This window comes from Gymnogyps californianus, chromosome 13, assembly GCF_018139145.2.
Source record: "Gymnogyps californianus isolate 813 chromosome 13, ASM1813914v2, whole genome shotgun sequence".
NCBI classification, from domain to species: Eukaryota; Metazoa; Chordata; class Aves; order Accipitriformes; family Cathartidae; genus Gymnogyps; species Gymnogyps californianus.
The window spans coordinates 1,559,832-1,581,797 of NC_059483.1; the positions used below are offsets into that span (position 1 = coordinate 1,559,832).

Below are 21,966 nucleotides of genomic sequence, written 5' to 3' on the forward strand. Positions count from 1 at the left end.
AACTTTAAACACTGCATGATGGATACAAAAGAACAAAAAGGTAAATTCTTCCTTCACCTGCGCTTGGCCAGCGAACAGGTTCTCTATAAGGAATATGAAGTGCCACTTGAAAGCATCTTTTTGACAAAATGTACTGGATGAAATAACAAACCTATCTTAACAGATGACACATTTCTGTATTTACTTACTTAATAACATGAGTACACAACACCCTTAGCATTTTAATTCCAAAGCTGGTAAAGACAATTTACTCATGGGGGAAAAAATGCAAATAAACCTTTATAGATGTTGTCCTTCATGCAAACTTTACTTCTAAGAGACAGTGTCCAAACCAGAGTCGCTCTGTCAAACTACTCACACAAAACAGCCTTGAAGTGTATTTCCTGATTGTTGTTGCTTGTAACTACACTGTTTAGAACCCCAGAAACCAGCGGTGTGCCCCCTCGCAGGGGAAGATTGCTGAGCTGGTCCCACTGCTCTCCAACGGCCAACCTGGAGGTGCCAAGGAAGAACAAGTGCACGATGCTGGAGCCCTCCCAGCACCGCAGACAGTGACACAGGTCAGACGGGCAGCGGCAAGGAGACGAGAGGAAAATTCAGGGGCGGTAATGGGAAGAAGAAGTAAATCTGGGAGCGGTGGTCCATGCTACTCCTCTTATGTCTTTTCCCTTACGATCGGTGTCCCCTCTGGCTTTTGGTGTCCGTGGGCTCTGCTATAGCAAGGCTGCAGCGATCCCCTGGCCCCAGCAGCTCCGCAGCCCGGGATGAACCAAACCCCCTGAGCCAGATCTTTCCATCTCACTTACTCTCTTAAAAGCACACGCTCGCGTCCCAGGGAGACACAGAGAAAAAGCTTGAGAACAACAGAGCACTGTAAAAGACTCTGAACCAGGCTGTAAACAAAAAGAATCCCAAACCGATTATTTTACAAATATTATGAAGAGATATAAAGCTGTTCTGTTCTGTTCAGGGAGGAGGTGGCTAAGTGCTGCACAAAGCACGTCTTTCCCAGAGAAACATCCTGGGGTAAATGCAGCCAGAGCTAGACACAGAACAGCATGCCCGTATTTATTAATGTTGGATAAAATTCAATACTGTCTCTAACACAGAGGAAAATGAAGCCCGAGCTCCTTTGCTTTGCTAGACTGGGGATGTGAAGGTAAAATATTTGAGCGCCACTCAATAGTGAGATATAATTTAATTCCAATTTTTTCTTAAAACACTACTCTTTCTTTGTTTTTTTTCTGGGTTTAATACCGCCCAAACAAAAAAGAAGCAAATCATCTCTCGTTGGAAATAAAACCAAAACATTAAAAACATGATTCACCATCTCTTTGGAAGACAAACAACTGAAAAATTCAAGGACAGTTATGTTGGTTTACAGCACTTGCAACGCTTCTATTTTTTTTAAATAGCGATGCACTTCCTTGTGCTGAATTCGAGCCATCCTTTAACCTCATAGCTGAGAGCTTCACGAGATTGCAAACCTCGGCCACATCCATAGCTTGCTGGAATTGAATCATTAATCTTAAATCTAGTTGAATCCCATTGTTTAGTTGCATCAAATTCTGAACTCAGACCGTAAAGAATATTTTTTTTCATCATTGGCAAAGCATTTTGCCAGACTTTCAAAATAATCAACATCATATATATGTATATATTAGCCTCTGTAATTCTCTTACAGCTGTTCCTCTCCTTGGTTTCATTTCACTGTGAGCTGGTGTCCATGAAAACAGCTCACACATAAGTAAGAAAGATAAGGAAGACTTTTTTAAAAGAAAAAAGTTAGAGGAAGAACCAGATATCTGAAAGTGCTAAGTCAGTAGCATGGCTGCTAACAACATGAACCACAGTATAACAACCCAGTTCGAAAATTTTCACACAGAAAAGAGGCATAGGAACAACAGAAAGCAAGAGGTAAGTAGATAGTTGTTCATCATCTTTACTGTTGAGGTTAAGAGGAAAACAATTTCTAAGATATCCCTGAATAGAGAGACATTTTTAATTAATGGAAATTATATATATTTCTTTTTGAAACTTTGTAAGAGCTACTGGAGGCATTTGGACTCCTTAAAAATATGGCTGTGATTTTCAGAAATTACTTATCTCTGTTCTAGTTCTATCTCTAAGACTTTATGATCCATATTTCCTAAAAAGAAGGTGTTCAGTATTTTCTACAGATCCTGCGAACATCAATGTATCAGAGTGGGTAGATTACAAAAGAGCATCCAAAATTACTACTGTCTCTTGAAAATACTAGTTTTCACTGCTTCATGTGAGGGGCTTAACAAGATACTAACAGGTATTAACAAGGGCTTACCAGGTATTAGTTCTTCCTGTGCTAAGCCTCGAGTGAGAGGTTTGAGGCTGGAGGGGAAGCCCAGGGATGCCACCTCGACTGCGACGCCTGGGCAAGCTCTGAGCACCTCACCCAGGGTCTGCACGGGACCGATGGCGAAAGGACAAATCTTGGAGTTGCACAATAGGAATATTTTTGCAGGAATAAAGCTGCTTATTTCCTCATTTCAGCTGTGACACTGCATTTGACAAAAATATATTGCTGGGCTGCCACGCAGAGAGTTGTAGCCACCTTTCGAAGGTCCAACCAACATCCTGAATGTTATTGTTCTACCTATCACGCACGCTCTCTACTGCCACACTCCTGAAGGAGTTTAATGAACCATTTTTAATCTGAATAGATACTACAGACTGATATAAGCAAATTTAAAACCTGAAGTGTAGATATTGCTTAGACTAGAAGAAAAAATGGGAAAGAAAAAAGATGAAAAGGGGAAAGACACTTATTCTGAAACCCAAGACCATCTGCCTGACTCCATTCCTCGGATTTGAGTATCTTCTGGACATGCACTGTCTCATAGCTTTCCAGACTGAATTTAGCAAATACTGCACAAACCTGCTCCAAAAAGATCAGGCTTTTCCATCTCTCATGCCAACGGGATCTTCTTATCACTGGCAGAAAGATCTGCTTTTCCTCCAGGGAAAGAATTTAGGAACTCCTGACTTTGAATCTGCCTGCTAGGGAGAACTCTAATTGATGTCTGGACCAGTAGTATTATCATCTTTAATCAGAGGGTCATCCAGGTAACTCATATATATCTATATGGTGTAATAAAGAGAGCTACCCCAGGCAGTCTAAACGTATAATTAGATTTGGGTACAGTAGCGATAACAAGAGGAGGAAACGCCCTGAAGTTTATTAAATCTACTGAAACATGAAGAGGTAAAGTGGCAGTGGAATACTTAAGGGTCAGTTTGTGATTAAAAAGATTAGTGTGGAAGAAGTTCATTTACATCTACAAAGAAATAGGGTTGCAGTTCATCCCAGCCATCACCTGGGGAAGTCCGCAGCTGGAATGATGGTCCAACCCACGAGAATCCAGGGAGTGTTTCCATATTTTGTTTCTTGCTGGTTTGGATGGTCTACAAAGCTTCTGGGACTTCAAATGAAAAATGTGACAAATGAACAACTTTCTCTTAGACTATCACTGCCTAAGGAAACGACAACCACGTACAGTAACTTGCTAGTCTGAAGGCAAGTAGCTGAGCTGAACTGCAAGAACAAAACACTGTTTTTTGAAGTCTCAACCTTTCTTTTCATTTTCCACTGTGCTTCCGTTTTCCCTTTGGCACTTGACATTTCGGGACCTTGTTATACTTGCCTCAACATCTCCCATTTTTACCACAATCCTGATTGCATCATTATTCCACAACAGCCTGCTTTTGCTTGCCCAAAATCCTCCTGTAGCTCACACTTGCTCCTCTTCACGGCATTTCACCCTTCCTGTGACTAGCCGGGCATGCTTTCTGTTCCTCAACACCAAACTGATACAGGAATCTCCCCCATGTGCAAAGTCCATCTTTTTATTCGGGTGAATGAAGAAGAATAAGGGTTTCTGGGGAACAAAGCAGCAGCAGGTAAAATCCCACCAAATACATTTTGGAGAAGAAAGATTTTCTGCAGATTTTTTGCCGTTGTGTTGCTGTTTTAATGAATGTCAAATGCATGCAGAGCCATAGATGTTAATAATTTCTGTATTATTGTACAATGAATATCATAGTCCTACTACTAACAATGATACATCCCATTAAAACTTTAATTAGAAAATACATCTTCTGTCTGTTGTTTAAACTGTTTAATTTATCTCATCTTCCAGCACTAACACTCACTCTGTGGTTATTTCACACCTTTTCACAAAAATGTTACAAGGATGCACTCTGAGTAAAAGACTTCAAAATAAGGCATACGACTGCAAACTCGTACATCCATAAGCACGGGTACTTGCAGTTCTGCAATGCAACACACTGCGCTTGTTCCTCTGGGCATACGCTGAGTTTCAGGACTGGGCTGAAGTTTTAGTAATCTTCTGTGAGCACGAGGACACACCATCACAACCTTGTTTTGGAAGAGTTCAAAGTAACAATAACCAGAATACAATATTCTGCTGCCATACTTGTTCCAAAAATAAATACCTTCTGCTCTTTTGCCCTGAAAACCTTGCAAAGCCTTTCAACTTCGTTGATACTTGGTTAAGTTGGCCACGGAGCTTGTTTCAAACACAAGTTTTCCTGAAGTGATTACTATTTAAGTGTGCACTTCCTCTGGCTCACTGTCTACTGCAATTATGCAAATGAGATGCAACTTTATCCTTTCAGCATAATTACATCAAACACAATCGGGCTATATTAAGACTGACTTAAGATGAACGAATTCAGTTCATGTAATGATTTCCTAAATCACTCCATGGGACTATGGCAAAGAAAGTTTTGTCCCAAGAGTGACATCAAGTATCAAGACAAGTAACTGCGTACCTGGGGCCTGATTCTACAAGAAACCGAGCGCTTTAGACTCCCTCTGGAGTCGGAGGCTGCTGGGATATCCCCACTGTTACCAAAACCAGGAACTTCACACGGCATATCTGTAGATAGGTGCAAATACAGCAACACACCTGCGTTGCACGTCTGTGTTTTGAATTGAAGAGTCACGGCTGGGGGAGAAGTGTTATTTGAAAAATGTCTTTTTCTGTATAACCACTGTTTCAGTTTATGATTTATGTGACCAATAGCTTAACAGACATAAAATAATCTGATAATCCAAAGTGTACCATATACACTTGAACATGCAGGCACATCAATTTTCAATGCAATTTAATATTTCTTGGCTTATTAGCCTAACATTTTTCCCTGAAGCATGAGGAGAGGCTAGCAGTATCACATATTTCAGGTTAAGGTATGGGAGCTGCAGCGCTCTCTGTTCCCAGTAAAGTTTGTTAGGAATCTTCTTCTAACATATTACAAATACTATTTAACACAGTGATAAAAGGAAAGGAAAAAAAACCCAGAAGATGCTCTTGAGGAGTAAACTAAGGGTAACCCCCTCATTCATGACTAATAAAGTTATCACCAAATCCAGCGGGAATTAAGCCGGTGCTTAACTGTTGCCTTGACCTGGAGCCCGTGAGCCGCAGGGGCAGGCGGCAGCACTGCTGCACACCACCGCACAACCAGGAGGCTGCGAGGCTGGGATACTGCTCAAGACACGGTCCTTCGGGGCAAATTGAGTTCCATTCTGCTCATTTAGTTTGTTTCCCTCTATTTATAGGGGAAATCAAGGCTTCTTATTTCATTTACTTTATGTCTTCATCAAAAGAAATGCATTACTAAATTTTAGGAAGCAGATGTTCATTGCTGGATGATAAAAGAATACCATTAAAATGTCTGTTTCCAGTTCTCTGGGGTTCATAGCCAAATGAAATTACTACAACAGAAAGAAAAACAAAACAACATACAGCAGTCTAAATGCAAGAAAGGCAGACAATCCATACGGATAACAGCCCCACTAAGGAAAGAAATGCTAATACCTAAGGATTACTTACTTCTGTAAGTAACAGATTTCACTGGATGTTTCTCTTAGTGGATGAAACAGAAACAGAATCAGTCTGAAAGGGGAAATGTTGAGTTCTGGAAAACTGCTTCAGGAGAATGGGAATTTGCTCTGCGCTCTTAACCATCCCTTTACTCTTCCTCCTAACAGGACTAAGCAGATGGCAGATACAGATGGCAATTAGGGATGGATGAACAGGGTTGAAAAAGGTAAGAACCAGCCTGAACCTTTCTGAGCGGTCACAGGGCAGCCAGGAAACATTTGCTATTGACAGTGCGACTGCTATTCTGAGACACTTTGCCCTGCCTCCCCTTTCATCCCGAGTACAGTGCCTACTTCTGGCTTAGTGTTTTTCCCTTTCCCGAAAGTAACATGCAACTCACGGACCTCAAAATATGTATCTGCTGTACGGCAGCTGCTCCTGAAGAATGAACACAATTATATATATAGGCAAAATGTAATTGAAGCATCACAAACAAGTAATCATGCAAGCTACGTGACTACAAATGCAAAATGCAACTAGCCAACTTTTAGGCCATAGTCTAATATATTCACTGAAGAAGAAGATATTTGCGGGCTCAATGGACATATTTTTTTGCAGGTACACTAAATACGCTCATATTTGTAATTGTTATTTAACCGACTTTCTATATCTGAACCCTTCCACTCTGTTATCATCACTTATTGTGTCCAAAAGCAAACCTCATGTTTCCCATTATGTCCAATGTGTTTAATGTGTAATATAGAAGGAAAATATTTTAAAACAAACTTGGAAAGTTTTTATTTCTGTGTACTGTTGGCAGACTTTTGGTTTCTGTGTCAGAAACCCTCAGGGATGAATACAGACAGTATGAAAAGATTATTAAAATATCGTGGTTTTCAGAAACAAAACATTTCATTGTCTATCAACTTTCTATATTTACGGAGAAATAACATGTGAAAATGCCTCCAGGGTTTAAAAAATGTAAAAGGATGAAGCATATTATATACCTGAGAGGAATAACTGATGAGGTGGTAATGTAGACACAGTGAAAATGAATGCAAATATTTGGTTTTCCAGTGAGTGAAGACACCAGAACCTATTTTGATGTGGGCAACATGTTCAAGGACTTTTTGGAGACCCTGCCCGACACAATGCCATGTGCCAGCCGAGGAGTTTGTTTTCTTTACTCAGTGTCTCCCTTGTAAAGAACTTTTCATATTATAGAGAACATGGACTCTAATCGATGAGTTGGGTTTGCCCAGAGGAAGCCATGTGGATAGTTAAGCATCTATACAGACAAAAGGGATAACAAACTGAGGAAAGATCAGACAACAAACACTTCAGAACACAAAGAAATGTTGAGAAACGAAGGGATTACATAAAAAGTTTCCCATAATTTTTATATACACATGCATATGTACAAGTACATATATTTATGAAGCACACAAGCAATATGTATAAATACAACTCTTGATCTGAATGAAATAAAAGTTAAGTGAAGTTTAAATGGAAACTGCTGATTTAAAAATGAATTTTTACTTCTTCAGTAGAAAACTTATCCACTGCTTCAGAGATGATACATAAATTGCAAAAGATTTTCTCTTCCTGTGTATATACATGATATGTTAAGATCATTTTGGTTTACTTTCTATTAAGTGATAAAGGCCCTGTCATATCACCACAGCTAAATATAAGTTCTGAAACGGTGCCTTTAATAAATAACTGCTCGTAGCTTCTCAACTGTGGTAATAACGTATAGTTTTCAGATGAGGAACGTAGACATTTAGGAAAATTTCAGGAGATGAAGACTTACTCAATGTCCTTTATACTCTTCTTATCATACCATATCTGTACACATTTATTCACAAAACACATATGAGAAAAAATTATGGGCAATCAATTTTGTACCACCAGTGTTTCAGGAAACAGGAGAGTCAAGCAGAAGAGAGCTCTTACCCTCTATGGTCGCTCGCTTGGGCAGGATGGTGATGGCTCCCTCAGCGACATCCTCCTGCTGAAGTAACGGGCTCACCTTGGAGCCCCACGTGTCCGAGCCCACCCATAGGAAATGACCAACTTGATCTGCCCTCTTCGCGGCTGCAAGGATTTGCCTGCGGAAAAGAACGTTTTGTTCACAAATTAATTTCATTTAAGCATATAATTGCTTGGGACAAATGGTGTGTTGCAACTGCAGAATGAACAGAAATAGCACATTCCTGTAACCAACAGAGCTCAGGAATTTCGCAACACCCCATATCATGATCCATGCTGCACAGATTGGACCTTTCTTTTAATTCACCCTATATCCTGAGACTGAAATACTGATTCCACTAAAATGTACAGTTTTGCCATTGACTTTACTGAAACTTTGTTCTAACTTCTTTGTGTCTCATTTTGTAGAACTGAGCCTCTCAGCAATTGACAATGCCATCACAATTTTCAGCTAATTTAAAATTCTGGAGAGAGAATACGGAACATGGGGAAGTGAGAAACGAGAGTCACGCTTTTAAAACATTCTTTATATTATTTTACGAGCAAGTTGTATGTGGTTAAACCTTGAGCACCTTATGTGGTTTAACCTTGAGTATCCAAGCCATTTTATCACTAGTAACCATCATTTGCCATAAAATAGACTCTGAATTAATGAATAATACATAGTAGTATGAGCTTGGAGAGAGGGGCATCCTCTTAATGCCTCCTTGACAGGTAAGGTCAGGTCTGCCTTCCAACGCATGAGTAACCCTATGCCAGAAAAAGCTTCCAGACCTTGATCAACATTCCCGTCCCCCCACTACTGCGATGCACCTTTTGGGGCACCGCGTGAGCCAGGGCAGCAACGGCAGCACCTCCGTGCCTGGCACTACCCTCCACAGTGTAAACTCCACATCCCCACATTGCTCTTACCAAGAGACATTTCCACTTCACTATTCATATTCTTATTTGCGTTCTCTTTTCTGCATAGCTATCAAGCACAAATGAATTAATTCCCTCAGTCATCCTTACTTTATGTCCTCATCATTGGCAAAAATAACGATGGCCCTGGCATTGGGAGTTTCTAGGAGCTGCTTGATAATTTTATCAAAGTCAATGGTCTTGTCCTTGCGATCCTGGGGGATTTTCAGGGACTGAGCAATGCAGAGCCCACCTGTTTAAGAAAGAAGAAAGAAGAAAAGGACTGTGTCAGAGGGGAGCATAGGAAAGGCAGTGGGAAAGACACATGGCTGGAAGGGGAGCCTGGGAGGAAGAGAAACTCTCCGATCGGATCACTGCCCTTACGGAGCATTTAATCTTCATGTCAAGCTTCCTGAGGGATTCATACAATTATTTTTTTGCACAGAGCACTCATTACGATACACACAGTCTGCATGCCTGGGTAGGGTCACGGATTAAACAGACGGGCAAAACCAATATCATAGAAAAGCAAAACAAACAAATAAACCAGTCAGTAGAGGGATTAAAAAAAAGCGACAAAGAACAACCTGAACAAGCTTAAACTGATTTAAAAAACAGACCAGGCTGAAAGGCAAGTGATGTTGGCAATGTATTAGACAAACTTTATCTTGGTGAAAAGCTGAGATTCTTTTTCATTTTGCAAGTTGAAGGATATTGAGGGAAAATGCTTCCACTGAAACAACTAATCTGGAATAGGAACAGCAAAGGAGTTGAGATATTGGCAAAGCAAAGACTGTCCAAGAAAATCCTTACTCATTCAAATGCCCATCGCCAAACGGGATGGAGTGGCCCAAGCAATTGAAGCCTCAAGATAAAGTACACGTCTGTGAACTGGACTTCTCATAAATACACAGGTAACATTGCAAAAATAGTATCAACACAGTAATAGTGATAAACACATCCACACCAAAGAAATACTCACTTTTAGCGCAGTTCACATATTACACTTATATAGCTTGCTTTAGGCCAAAAAAAAAAAAAAAAAATCATCACATCTCCAGTGACATTCTGCTTGTCATTGTCAGCAGATGAAAACACAACTTTTGCCTTCATTATTTTGTTTCTCAGCGATAAACACTTTCATCTTTTATGGCATCTTAGATACCAACTTCCTCAGTATACTGCACAGTGTGTTAATTAATAAAGTATCAGAGATGCATAATAAGAAACAGCAGCGGGGATGAGTTAACTAAAAGACAGCAGGACAAAGGAGATATTCACAGATATGCTTCAAAATACAGATTTAAAAGTACTGTTAAATGAAGTAATAGAGAAGGTGTTCTCAAGGAAAGAACATAGAGGAGGCGGCTTATCCACCATCAGCACATGCTGTCTGCCAAAAGATAACACCATCATCCTAAACCACGGCAAAGCAGACATACAAACACCCGGAGGAACATCCGTAAAGATCAAATGCACGGTTTTAAAATTGCAAAGTGGGGCTGTTCTGCAGATCTCTGAGCACTTTACAAAGTAGGTCAGGATCTTTTTTCCTTGTTTTAGACGTAGAGAAGCTGAGACACAGAGGTTGCCTGAAGTCAAGCCAGGTCTGTTGGTACTAGCTGATCCAAAAGCTCTGGGGAAAAAAAGATTGGTTTCAGTGGGAAGAAATAAAATGGTGAGAAGGAAAGGCTGAGAAAGAATAAAACAAAATAATAACCCCCAAGTTTTTCTCTGACTCACACAGAATGTTTCATTTTGTTTTACAATTATTGCAACCTGTTTTTTTTCTTTAAAAGCAAACAATACTGATTCGTAAAAGTAAACATTTTTAAATGAGGAAAGAAAGTCTCATTGCTAGTAAGTTCAAAAAGTTTAAACGTTTTAAAATGCTCTTTTTATTTTCCCCAGTCAAAATTAGACGGAATCAACTCAAATCCATGAGCAGAGTTATCCAGCTTTCCTGAAATGCCCCACTCGGCATGGATTACGTGCTGGTTAAAAGCACCCCCCGCCAGCCAGCTCTGGTTCTGAGCCTGAGACTCCGGCTCCGCAAGCAGGGCCAAGGCATCTCCCAAGCGCAGGGCGCCCGCAGACAGCTGGAAATCGAGGGGAAGCCATCCTTGTGTCTCTGTTGAGGAAAAACCTCTCCATCCTGGCATCACGCCTAAGGAGAATTTGAAGTTATTAGCTGCTCCTGGAAAGTACCCGTGCCCTCCCTGGCACTCCATCACGCCAAGCCAAGCTACTTCGAATCTCCCACGAGAGACTCCGATTTCTCTTGTTAAATCAGGACGTGGCAACTTTGGAGAATTCATTGAGAGAAAAGAAAAAAAAAAAAACCCCAAACCAACCCACAGACTGTTACAAAGCTCCAAGATTTGTCACTTGAAAATTTATGCATTCCCTCCACGGTGTCCTTTCAAGAGGCTCCCGCTTGGACACAGCAGAACAGGAGAGGATATATTTTATCGTGTCAAGACCGCAGGGCTTTCGCATGCTGGATGGAGCCATTATTTAGACACATCTGAAGCTGCTACGAAGATCCTTTGCAATCCTTCATAGCTCTCCATCGCTTTAATTCAGAAAAAGCGGGCTCTCTCACGAGAGGATTGGAAACACAGCCCCAAAGAACAGACACCAGCAGACAGGCACGCAGAGCAATATTCCCCTACACCTTCTGATTTCTAATTACTGCACCAGTAAGTAACTTTAAGAGCCTTTTAAATCAGGACAGAAGAATGCTTATAGCTGCTCATCCTCAGATACCATGGCTCCACCATACAGAAACGAGCACCCCACCAGGCGTGCAGCGAGAAACAGAAGCAAAAGGGTCTCAGACCTGGCACCCATGACAGCAATATTTCTGTAGTTAAGAGTCTATCTACGTTAAAGAATCCTTGTATCCAGGGGAAAAATAGAACCCCCCCGCCCCCCAGATCAGGTGATAACATTGCTGTTGTAAAACTACTATTAAAAAAATCAGTATTTAATATTAAGTAATTGTGACCTACATGATTTAAGTGCTTGGAAAAAAGGCTAAAATCGTTGGGAAGGCTGCTAGCTCAGCAACGCACCCTGACAATAATTACACCTATTGTGCGGGTCATGCAATCTCTATTGCCTGGATGGAGAAGCCAAAAAGCTTATTATAGTCGATAATGATTACAGCTGAACTGAGCATCTTTGGACAGAGAGACAGCTGTGGCCAGGCTCTCAATAGCGAGGAAAAAAGCCTCTAATGCAATGTACAGCTCCAAAGTATGTAATTTCCATGGGTTTTTTAAAGAAAAGAGGACCCAGGGTGGAGAAAGGAAAGAGTTTGGAATTTGGGAGAGCGGATTTCAGGTCTTTTTGGTGATACAGAGTTTCCTACTACCTTTGGGAGGTCAGCTCTTAGTTTCTCTGCTGTCCACTGGTGAAGGGAAGTAACAGAGCTCCTTTTTTAACACGCCAGCCGTGGTAAGCGTGCAGTGGTCAGACAGTATGCATTTCGCCCGAGCTAGATGGAGAGCAGCTCTTACAGCCAGGATGGTGGAAGAGCTTTCCCAAAGGGAGCAGATGATGTGACACCCTGTTAACCTTCATGCCACCTCTGGCACAAAGGGATTATGGATAAATGGTAAGCAGGAATTATGGATAAATGGTAAATATCAATGATTAAACCCAAAATATTTTATCTACAGTATGGTAGCTATGATACTTTCAATATAACAGCGGCAGGAGAGACCAGCATTAGAAAACACTCTCTGAAGCAACGTTAGGAACAGAAACGGCTAGAGCCATACGAGGCAGATCAAGGGCAAATAAAAAAGGCACAGAAGTAAGATGCAAGAGCACCAAGACCCAGATAATACAATTCAGACACGTTGATGGATATTCTGATTTTAAACTGCTAGTGTCTCTTCCAAGAAAGTGACACTATCACAAATTGACTAATATGTGCTCCCAGTCACCGAAATGGGTCAACGTGTATTATTTTCTTATTTGCTTTGTTCTGCTCAAGTCCACACCGGGCAGCATTTGACATCAGAGTACAAACTCTTATTGTAGCAGCAGGGTGATCCATCCCAGCCACCCGACTGCAGTAGTCACATTAGCTTCTGTTTACACCCAAGCTTATGAGCTTGAATAAAGTGTTTTGATCTCGGCAGAGGACCTCACAGCAGGCAGAGGCACACATCATTTTGCATTCCTTAGCAATAATAGATGCCCAAGGAATTGGGTATATATTGTCCAAATGACACATATAGAATAAGTTTAACTTTCATATTCTCATCCTGCATTCTTATTATGATAGGAAACATGTGCACAGGTATTTAAACTGTCAGGTTAATTCACAGTGCTCCTGAGGCAAAAAAATCCAAGGGAATTCAGTGGTAAAAATGTGAAAGTTGCAAATTAAGGATTTTGTCATAGGATTTCTGCAGTAATGCATTACCCTTGACGGACCGGAGAAGTGGCAAATGCTCTAACTAGCTACAGACTGCTATGACAATTAATGGCAGTCTGGGAGTCGAACCCACGCTGCACCCCGCGACCGAGACGGGGCTGCTCCGCACATCCCCAGCAGCCGCGGTCCGCAGGCTGCGCGGCACCGGGCGCCTCCCAGTCATCCCGGACTGGTCCCACTAGCAGTACCACGCTTTAAAGCAGCTGGCTACAGAGGGTTCCCATCGTTTGCTATGGTTATTTCTGTCTAGTGAGTGAAGAGAGCGGGTAACTGGGATTCTGCAACCAAATGCAAAGACCGTTACGAAGATAATGGATATTGGAGATGCATAAAAGAGATGTGGACTGTAGTATATATAAGATACATCATTCAAGCAATTCTGCAAGCAAATGCTTAACTCCTTTAATGATGGAATTTTAGAAATTCACAGGAATCAGTATATGAAAGGTGGTGAAAACAACGACGATGAGGCAGTCAGTTCTATACCACTCTACCCTTGAAACCATATCCTTGCTCTTCTAGGCTATGTATAGAAGTCTAACATTGGCATCTTTTTCATCCTTCCCTGCTGCCAGCAAATGTTTTTGTAATAACATCAAATCTGGGATGGGAACACCAGGAGCAGACCTGGTAGGTTGAGCCTTTCCAGATGCGCCTTTGTCCAACAAGTAAGCCGTGAAAACGCACAATAATCTATGAAAAGGATAAGACAACAAGGCAAACCATTTCCTCAAACAATAACTTGAAAATTATTTGGTTTTACAGCTTCTAGTTTTCCCAGTGGTTTGTGCCACTTTGGCAAACTGACCCGATTGTTTGGGATCGTTCCCGGCATTAAAATTCCCCGCACTGCAACCACTGGCAGCACTCTGAGAAAACACAGAAATGCTAACATTTCAACCGAAATTAACAGCACCTCCAGATTTTTTTTGGCAAACAAACAAAATGGAAAGTGAAGTTGGGTCCTTTCTCCCTGGCTGGTGAAAAACAATTTTTCCCCTATATTTTATTTCCAGTAGAAGAGCCCTCTGAACTTCATTAAGTCACTGACAAGACTCTTTTTAGCGGAGTTTGTGTCTAAAGAAATGCCATTTCTAGTTAATCTTTGCACAAAGAGAACCTTCTTCAATTTCACTTTGATCCTTATAATGGCCCCTACTTTCTCACACGCTTCTGGAGAAGTTTTAATTAAGTGATGCTGGAGACAGAGGAAATTTATCTTAAGGTATTGCTCAGGATGCTGGCAATTACGGATGTACAAATACCTGATTTTTTTGGTTTGGCTGCCAGACTGAAAAAGAAAATTTATAGATCAAACTTTTTTTTCTGTTGCCAGATCTTCATTAAAATAAAAAGCCATACAATTAATTTTACCTAAAACAAAAACCTCCATTTAATCTGAATTGGAAACAGTCATTATTAGGGACCTGTAGGAGGAAACAAATGAGGAGCTACACAGGAGATTCGGGTGTCTCCCTCCTACCCAGTAATTAAAACAGTCAGCCAAAAGTCTGAGTTTCCTCCTTTCCCAGAGAGGTGTTGAACTTGTACCTCAGACTTCCCCATGTCCTGACCCCGCCATCACCTACCGATACCCTGGGGCACAGTCCCTGCACCCGTCTGCAGAGCTGCACCATCCCCAACTGGAACAGAAGATGATGCTGATTTTCAGTCAAAAGAACAGCGTCAAAAACGAGATCGAAGCCACCAGGCACAGAAGGCAAATTGCTCTCGGGTACAACAGGGGACCCCAGCTCTCCCGCATGAGGACGGCGGTCCCCAAGCTGCTGGGAGCAGCGGGACGAGTCGGCGACATACAGCCCTCCTCACGTTCCTCCCCCCCTCTCTCCAACCAAAGCTGCAGACTGAATTTAGTCTCAGTTTACAAATAGATTTAGGAAGCATGAAATCACATTTCCCCCCCCAATTAGTATTCACCAGATTTTTTTTGTCCTTTTTTGCAGACAATTACTATTCAATTGGGAACAGAAAAAAACCAGTACTGAAGCTCGGTGAAGGAAAGAGCAGTAAGGGTGATCAGAAAAAACCAAGATGAGCAGGTTAGCAAAGGTAGACTGAAAAGGACTAGTTGTGCAACAAGTGGGATGATGTGACATCTGTTTCTTGGCTTCCTGCTTCTACTTTTAGCAAAATGGCTTATAGGAAGGATTCAGTTTGTTCAATCACTGTCAGGAACAACGGACTAAACCCATTCTTTCCCTGCCTACACAGGATGCCAGCTTTCTTCTTCTTCCCCTTTCCAACAGAATGCATATGTAAGATTCTGCCTTACAAGTATCCTCAAAAACATGTTTTGCTATGAAAACTTGTATTGAGACATTCAAGGAAGTGGGTTTTGAACTCTGATAAAATTAAAGACATTTTGTGAGTACAAAAAAGCAGAAAAAAAGAAGAAAATAAAATAACAAAACCAGTAATCTTTACAAAAGGTGAAAAAATGAAAAGTTTCTGCTCACGCTTTTCCTATCTTCAACCTCATGAATCACATGGCATTTTCACGTTGCAAAAGCAGCCAGTGTTGCATGGATGGTCAAGTGCAGGCACCAAGCCTGGCCCCACCACACTCCGGGAGCAGGAGCAGGAGCAGGAGCAGAGCATGCCTGCTCAGATGCCCACCCCAAAAAGGTGCTGGAGCCACCACTCTAAAATCATGGTTAAACAATCATACTTCCAAGGCTCATCATCAAAGCGCTTCTGAAATGCCCATTTTACTTCTTCCTTTTTGCATTTTATTTTCTCACTGTCAACACTAGGAAAGAGGACTGGATCCTTTCATGCAATGGAAAGGAAAAAGCCAAGCTGGTGGCAGGGGACCCTGCTCAGACCACACGAGTCAGAGCCCCACATGCCGTGAAATAACCAACGTGCTCATCTTGCCGTGATAAAAGGTCTGGTGCTGTAGAGACACAACATCGAGCCCATCCATTCGCTGCAGAGCGAGTCCCAACAGCACAAGCACTGTAAAAGATTATCATACGGCTTTTTTCATGGGAATCCCATTCATATGTCATAGATGTGGGACAGAGATCGGGCCACATCACATAATGCTCCAGTTCACAGGCAGCTCGAGGACAGGCAGGCGAATTGAGCCATCTGGGTGGCAGCAGTTGCAAAGCACACAGGAGCCTGGAAGAAGACAGAGACTCTTAAAAATATCGTAGCTGCCTTCCTTTCGCCTGCTGACAGATTCTGTGCTGTGCCTCTGAAAGGCAAAACCTCAGGAGAATTCTCTGTGCAAGTTCAAGCAGTCATGCATTAAATTGTTCGGGGCATTAAACACCTAACTCTGGTATTTAAGGGTAATGGATGTATCTAGTAATCAAAGTGTTGCTTCAGTATCCATGGATACCCATGATTATGTGGTATTTTGATTCTAGTACAGCACTAAGTACATTATTCTGCTTCCCTGAAATTCTCCAAGAGCTATTTTTCTTATCACCACTTAATTGGATTATCAGGTAGCAAAAGAGACAATTTAACACTTTTTCAAATGATTTATCTACAGAGATACTCTTTTTGGGGGAATCACTTTTAGCAATGCTGAAAACATCGCTGCAGAAAGTTATGTTTGGTGTTGCTAATTATTAAAAGGAACTCTCAATTAATCTGATTAATACGTTACTTTAAAATTAGCAGCTGCCGAAAGCTGCCTCCTGGATGTTTATTACAATTACGGGAACAAGACACAAAGCAACGGGCTCGCACTGCTTCCTTCTGAAAGAAAGCAGCTGATTGCTTTTAAAGACTTTTCTCCCCCCTCCATGGATTTCTCACGCTCACAAGGCTGCTTTCAGGGTAATTACAAGGTCTGACATTTGTTCGGTTTTGTGCCGAAGAAAAGCTGAGCCTGCAGCTACCGCGACCCCCCCCTTTCCTCGCTTTGGCTGGGGGAGGCTCATGGATTCTCCTCCACTCTTCTCCTCTCCTTCCTGGCCCGTTGGAGGGCTGTCCGTCCCCGATGCCACACTGCAGAGAGGCAGCCCGGCATGGCATGGCTCGGCATGGCATGGCATGGCACGGCACGGCACGGCACGGCTGCTCCTCCACTGGCAGGGATTTGAAGACCTTTCTGACTGCATACCAGCACAGAAAACACCCTAAAATTGGGATTTTTAAGGAAGGTTTATTGGGAAGGGCAAGAAAAGGTCAGGTTAAGTACAGAGGATACCTAGATTTTTTAATCTAAACAACAAAAATAAGAACTCCTCAAGTGCTGAGGAGTTCTGATCCCCCCTGAAAGAAACCCGCCAGGGAGCCGAGGCGGTCCCACCGTGCCCCTGCCAAGGGACATGGGATGCTCAGCGAAGCCCTGCACTGAAAGCTCTGCAAAAGGAGAGCTTTCCAACGGGCAGGAAAGCCCACATTTCACAAGGGGAAATAAATCAAACAGTTTGGGAAACATAAGTTTGGGGTAGCCCAAAGGAGAGGAATTAATTGGGGAAGAAACAAAATAAACATCAAAGGCATATAGTATTTTTTTTATTTTGTTGTACATTTTATATGTCACTGCTGGGTTTTGGCATATACTTATATATCCTGCATATACAATTTACTAGCTGCAATAAATTTTACTCCTAAACCTCATATATTGTGTAGAAGAAAAAGAAACCAGTGGCAGTAACACTGAAGACTGAGTTTAAAGAAGTCCGTAGTCTCCCCATGTGAAAACTTGGATACCACAATTGAGGATATTTCCCTGATAAAGCAGAATTACGTCCTAAAGGAACTGGAATGATAAAGATTATTTCATATTCTTGAAATACAGCCGGGCCTGCCAGCTTGCTTGTCACCAAACGCCTCACCAGTAAAAGAGAGTTATTCAAACAACTGACACAAAAGCCACAAAATCTTCAAAGAATGATCACTGCAAAGTCAATACATGAGTCACACATTTACTTCAGAGAAGAGTGAGCATTATGCAGCTGGAGCCTGTGTGTCAGGTAGGGGTTTTAAGGTGATTCTTTGTTATATGGGGGAATTCCCATTAATAGTTTTAAATAAAAAACAGAATAACCCCCCCAATGACCATTTTGCAGGACTTGTCATCAGCTTCATGCAAGAAATAAGATTTTCAGCAAGTTAATCTAGTGTAGGAAAATTTCCAGTCCCAAACCTGTAAATTCACAGTAAACCAAGCTAGCAAAAGAAATCCTGACCGCATTACTGAACCTCTGATATTCCCCTGTCCCATCAAGGGACAAGGTGCTGCGAGCGTGAAAGTTCGCCAGGAACTGGTCTGAGGCCATCAGCACACTTCATCTGTCGGCTCTCAAGCACTCATCCAAGAGCAAAGGCTGGACTTCAGCACGGATCCATCTCCTCTTTAACGCAGTGACGCGCAGCCCAAAGGAGATGCCCGTGGGCGATCCGTTCCAGCGCCAGCTCTGGCAGATGCCGTACAAAGAAACTTTAATCTATGGAAATTAGCTCACTGTTAGAAAAGTTCCTGCCATTCCGTCCAGCCAGAAATGGAAAGAAATTCATTTATTCTGACCCCCCAAAATTAAAATAGAACCAGGCGTATTCAGAGAAAACAGTTTGGACTTCATTCTGCCTGCATTTGCTGGGCTAACGTAGTCACAGCTCCACCCAGAACAAATACAGATCTAGAAAATGGAAAAATCAGGAGCATGGAGTTATCACATTTCAAGGAAAAAAAAAAAAAGGGGGAGGCTAAATCAGCATAGAGTATGCAGAATCCTCAAGAAAAAAGAACTTCAAGTAAAAAAACCTGACTTAGAGAGAGATCCAGAAATGACAGTTAGGTCCTTATGTCCAAAATCAAAGTTCTAATGAGGCTCTGGATTAGACTTTTGTTTCTTTACTAGAAATAGTTAATGTCCTACTTACCAAGAGTTATGAAGTTCTTGCGTATGCCAGTAAAAGAAGTTTACAACTGCACTGGTGTGCAGATGGGCTAGAATTTAAATTACGTCTCCATAGTATCATAATTCAATTGTAAAACTAAAATGTGCACCAATAATAAAATTACATTAAAACATGAAACTGCAACAATTTATCCAAGGGAAAGCATCCTTGTGGATATGCAACAGCTTTAACTTAGAAAGTTTCTATACATTAAGATTCTACTGAATCATTTTAAAATTTGATTTTTGCTAAGCTTGTTTATTGTCTCATTTTTTCACGTTAGACCTCATCATAACCAAGGAACAGACGACCTAAACTGATACAGAAGACTAATATTTCTAGTATGTTATTCATTAATGCTTAATTCTATTGTGTCGTAGCTTTGCTGCATATTTAATGACATTCCTAGTGCATTTTATCACCTCAAAAGTTGTCCTTTATTATGGCAGGTGAACTCCAGCAATATACAAAAAATTAAGACTCTCTCTGGAACACTAAATTTAATTATAGGATTGGTATAAGATCATCACTTTCAAAGATTTAGAAAAGCTCTGTTTGCTAGACAGAAGACAAAGAAAATGAGGATATCCTGTTAGATCAACAGCCACCCGTGCTCACGAACTCACGTTTACTCACACCGCGATGCTCCAAAGCGTTTGAGAACAGACTCAGTCTAGGCATTTGCAGTAGAAAGGACTGGAGATTTATTGGCTTCCTAAAATCTGTACTACGAAAAGTACATTTGAGCCATACAGTGTAACCATGTAGAAAAAAAGCAATATAAAATAAAAGTTCCGCTTCTGCTTCAAACATTTAAAACACTTCTGTTGTTACAACTTCATGCCTGTAGTACTTCAATGACCCTGGTTCAGGACTGCCCTGCAAAGCCTCTAAAAGGTGATAACCACTGCTCTGAAGAACTCCTAGATGAAGACCCAGGGCTGGAGTCTGAACAAGCAGATTCTCAGCTAAATAACGTGATTTATGTTTTGAATTTTGCCATATACCTATTCCTAACAAGAAGCGCCTGCTATCAAATAGAAAAGAGAGACTCCAAATTCAGACACCAGAATTAAGTTGAAAGGAGTATAATTAAAGGTCTGTAAGGAAGTCCCGGGCGAATCTGCCGATCTGCGGGATGAACAACCACAGGGGTGCAAAACGCTTTGTATGACCTCGTACGGCGCAAATCCAAAAATAATGCAATCCTCCCTCTGTCTTTTAAGAGTCTGATTTAGTCAGACTAAGGCCGGCTCTCCTGCGTTGTGCATAAAAATAGCAAAGGCAAAGTTCTCAGAAATAGTGTCAGAACACTTTATAAAACACAGTTTCTTTAGGAACAACTGTAGGCGGTAAAATCTCTGGTTGTGGGTAGAGACAGAAACAAAGCACCAAAAATACCGTGTTTAAAAGCATAACGTACAGCCAAGCAATGATACAAATTAGAACAAAGCCCAACACAAAACACCAGCGAAGTATCTTAGTCTTGCAGCTGGTTCATAAATCCTCAAAACTGGCAAATTCGAAGTCCTGAACCGCAATTTGCAAGGAGAACCAAAGGAAGCAGTCCCTGACGATAGCCCTTCTAACGCTGCGGAGGAAGGCCCTGGCCCCACCGGGCACCGCGGTGGTACAAAGGTTTTCTTGACCGTAGCCAGCGGCACATGATGCCAGAAGCCCACGAGCAGGTAACCTAGCAAGGCTACCTCCTGAAAACAAAAAGTGACCGATTGGAAAGGAGACTGGATTCCAGGGAATCAAGAAAGAAACAAACGAACCGATAAAACGTTCCCTGTTTTCCTGCCAATAAGTGCTACGATTAAGATACGTGCAGTCAAACCGGAGTTTCTCCAGCGGAGGCTCTGAGCCATTAAGGCAACTGAAAAACAGACCTGCTACCTGCCACGGAAACCTTCCGCTGGCTGTGTCTCACCTCCCAGCACAGAGTCACTGTGGGCAGCGGGCAGCTAGGCTCACCCCCTTCTAATCTCCAGTTACTTGTTTGCTTCCCAAAATGCCTGAATGCAAGACTGCTCACAAACAATACCTTCCGAGGCTGCTTTGGCTCCCTTGCAAAAAGCAATTTCCTGCAACCTTCACACACACTAAAGAATCCTGTGCTCTGTGGCATGGTTTTATTTGTCTGAACTGCCTGTTGGAGCTCCACACTGTAATTTAGGAGACTGCTTAGTGCTGTGCTGTTCTTGCAGGGATATTTCCCCCCTAGTAATAACGATGCCACCTCTGGATAGTGAATCATTATAAACTGCAAGCACAAAATGATCTCTAATGATGAAGCTTTTCTAACTACAATTTGGAGTGTTCCCATGTTCCTAATTCATTTTTTCTTGGAGAGGTAACATAGCATTTTAGCCTTCTCTCAGTTAATGGTATTTTCTTGGTTGTTATATATCTGTTAGGGCAAGTAAAGACTTGTCACTTCTTCAAAGAATGAGAAATCCAGAGAAGAGCAATGACACAATGACAAATCTCGGTGGGAAGGGAGGGAGGATTAGAAATCTTTTAAGTATACTTTTGGAAGGAAACCTGTTTCCTAATTTTTCCACCCAAGAAGAGACCAGCATTTACAACATGAAAAAATTATTTCAGGAGCCCAGTGTCGGGCTTGCAAAGGCTCCGCAATAGATAAGGTCCATGAAAAGAGACTGACAGGAACTCCCGGGCTTTGAGTTAGTGAGGACGAAAAGTGAGACAGGAGGCCAGAGCACAGAACTACTAAGATAAGCACCCAAAAGCAAACAGGATTTGGCATTCACTTATCTTAGCTAGAAAGATCAACTAATGTTTTGGTAGGAAAACAAGAGAAAACAGGGTATCAGGCTGGGG

At 41.7% G+C, this 21,966-nt stretch overlaps 1 protein-coding gene across 2 annotated transcripts in view; it reads right to left on the minus strand.

Annotated features, from left to right (window-relative positions):
- Window positions 1–21,966, minus strand: part of GRM7 (glutamate metabotropic receptor 7) — a 285,536-nt gene that overhangs the window by 110,038 nt on the left and 153,532 nt on the right. For both annotated transcript variants that reach the window (XM_050904716.1, XM_050904717.1), the window contains exons 3-4: window positions 8,889–9,030; window positions 7,842–7,996 (exon numbers count right to left, since the gene is read on the minus strand). In XM_050904716.1, coding sequence (XP_050760673.1) covers window positions 7,842–7,996; window positions 8,889–9,030 — 297 coding nt within the window. The remainder of the gene's footprint in view (window positions 1–7,841; window positions 7,997–8,888; window positions 9,031–21,966) is intronic.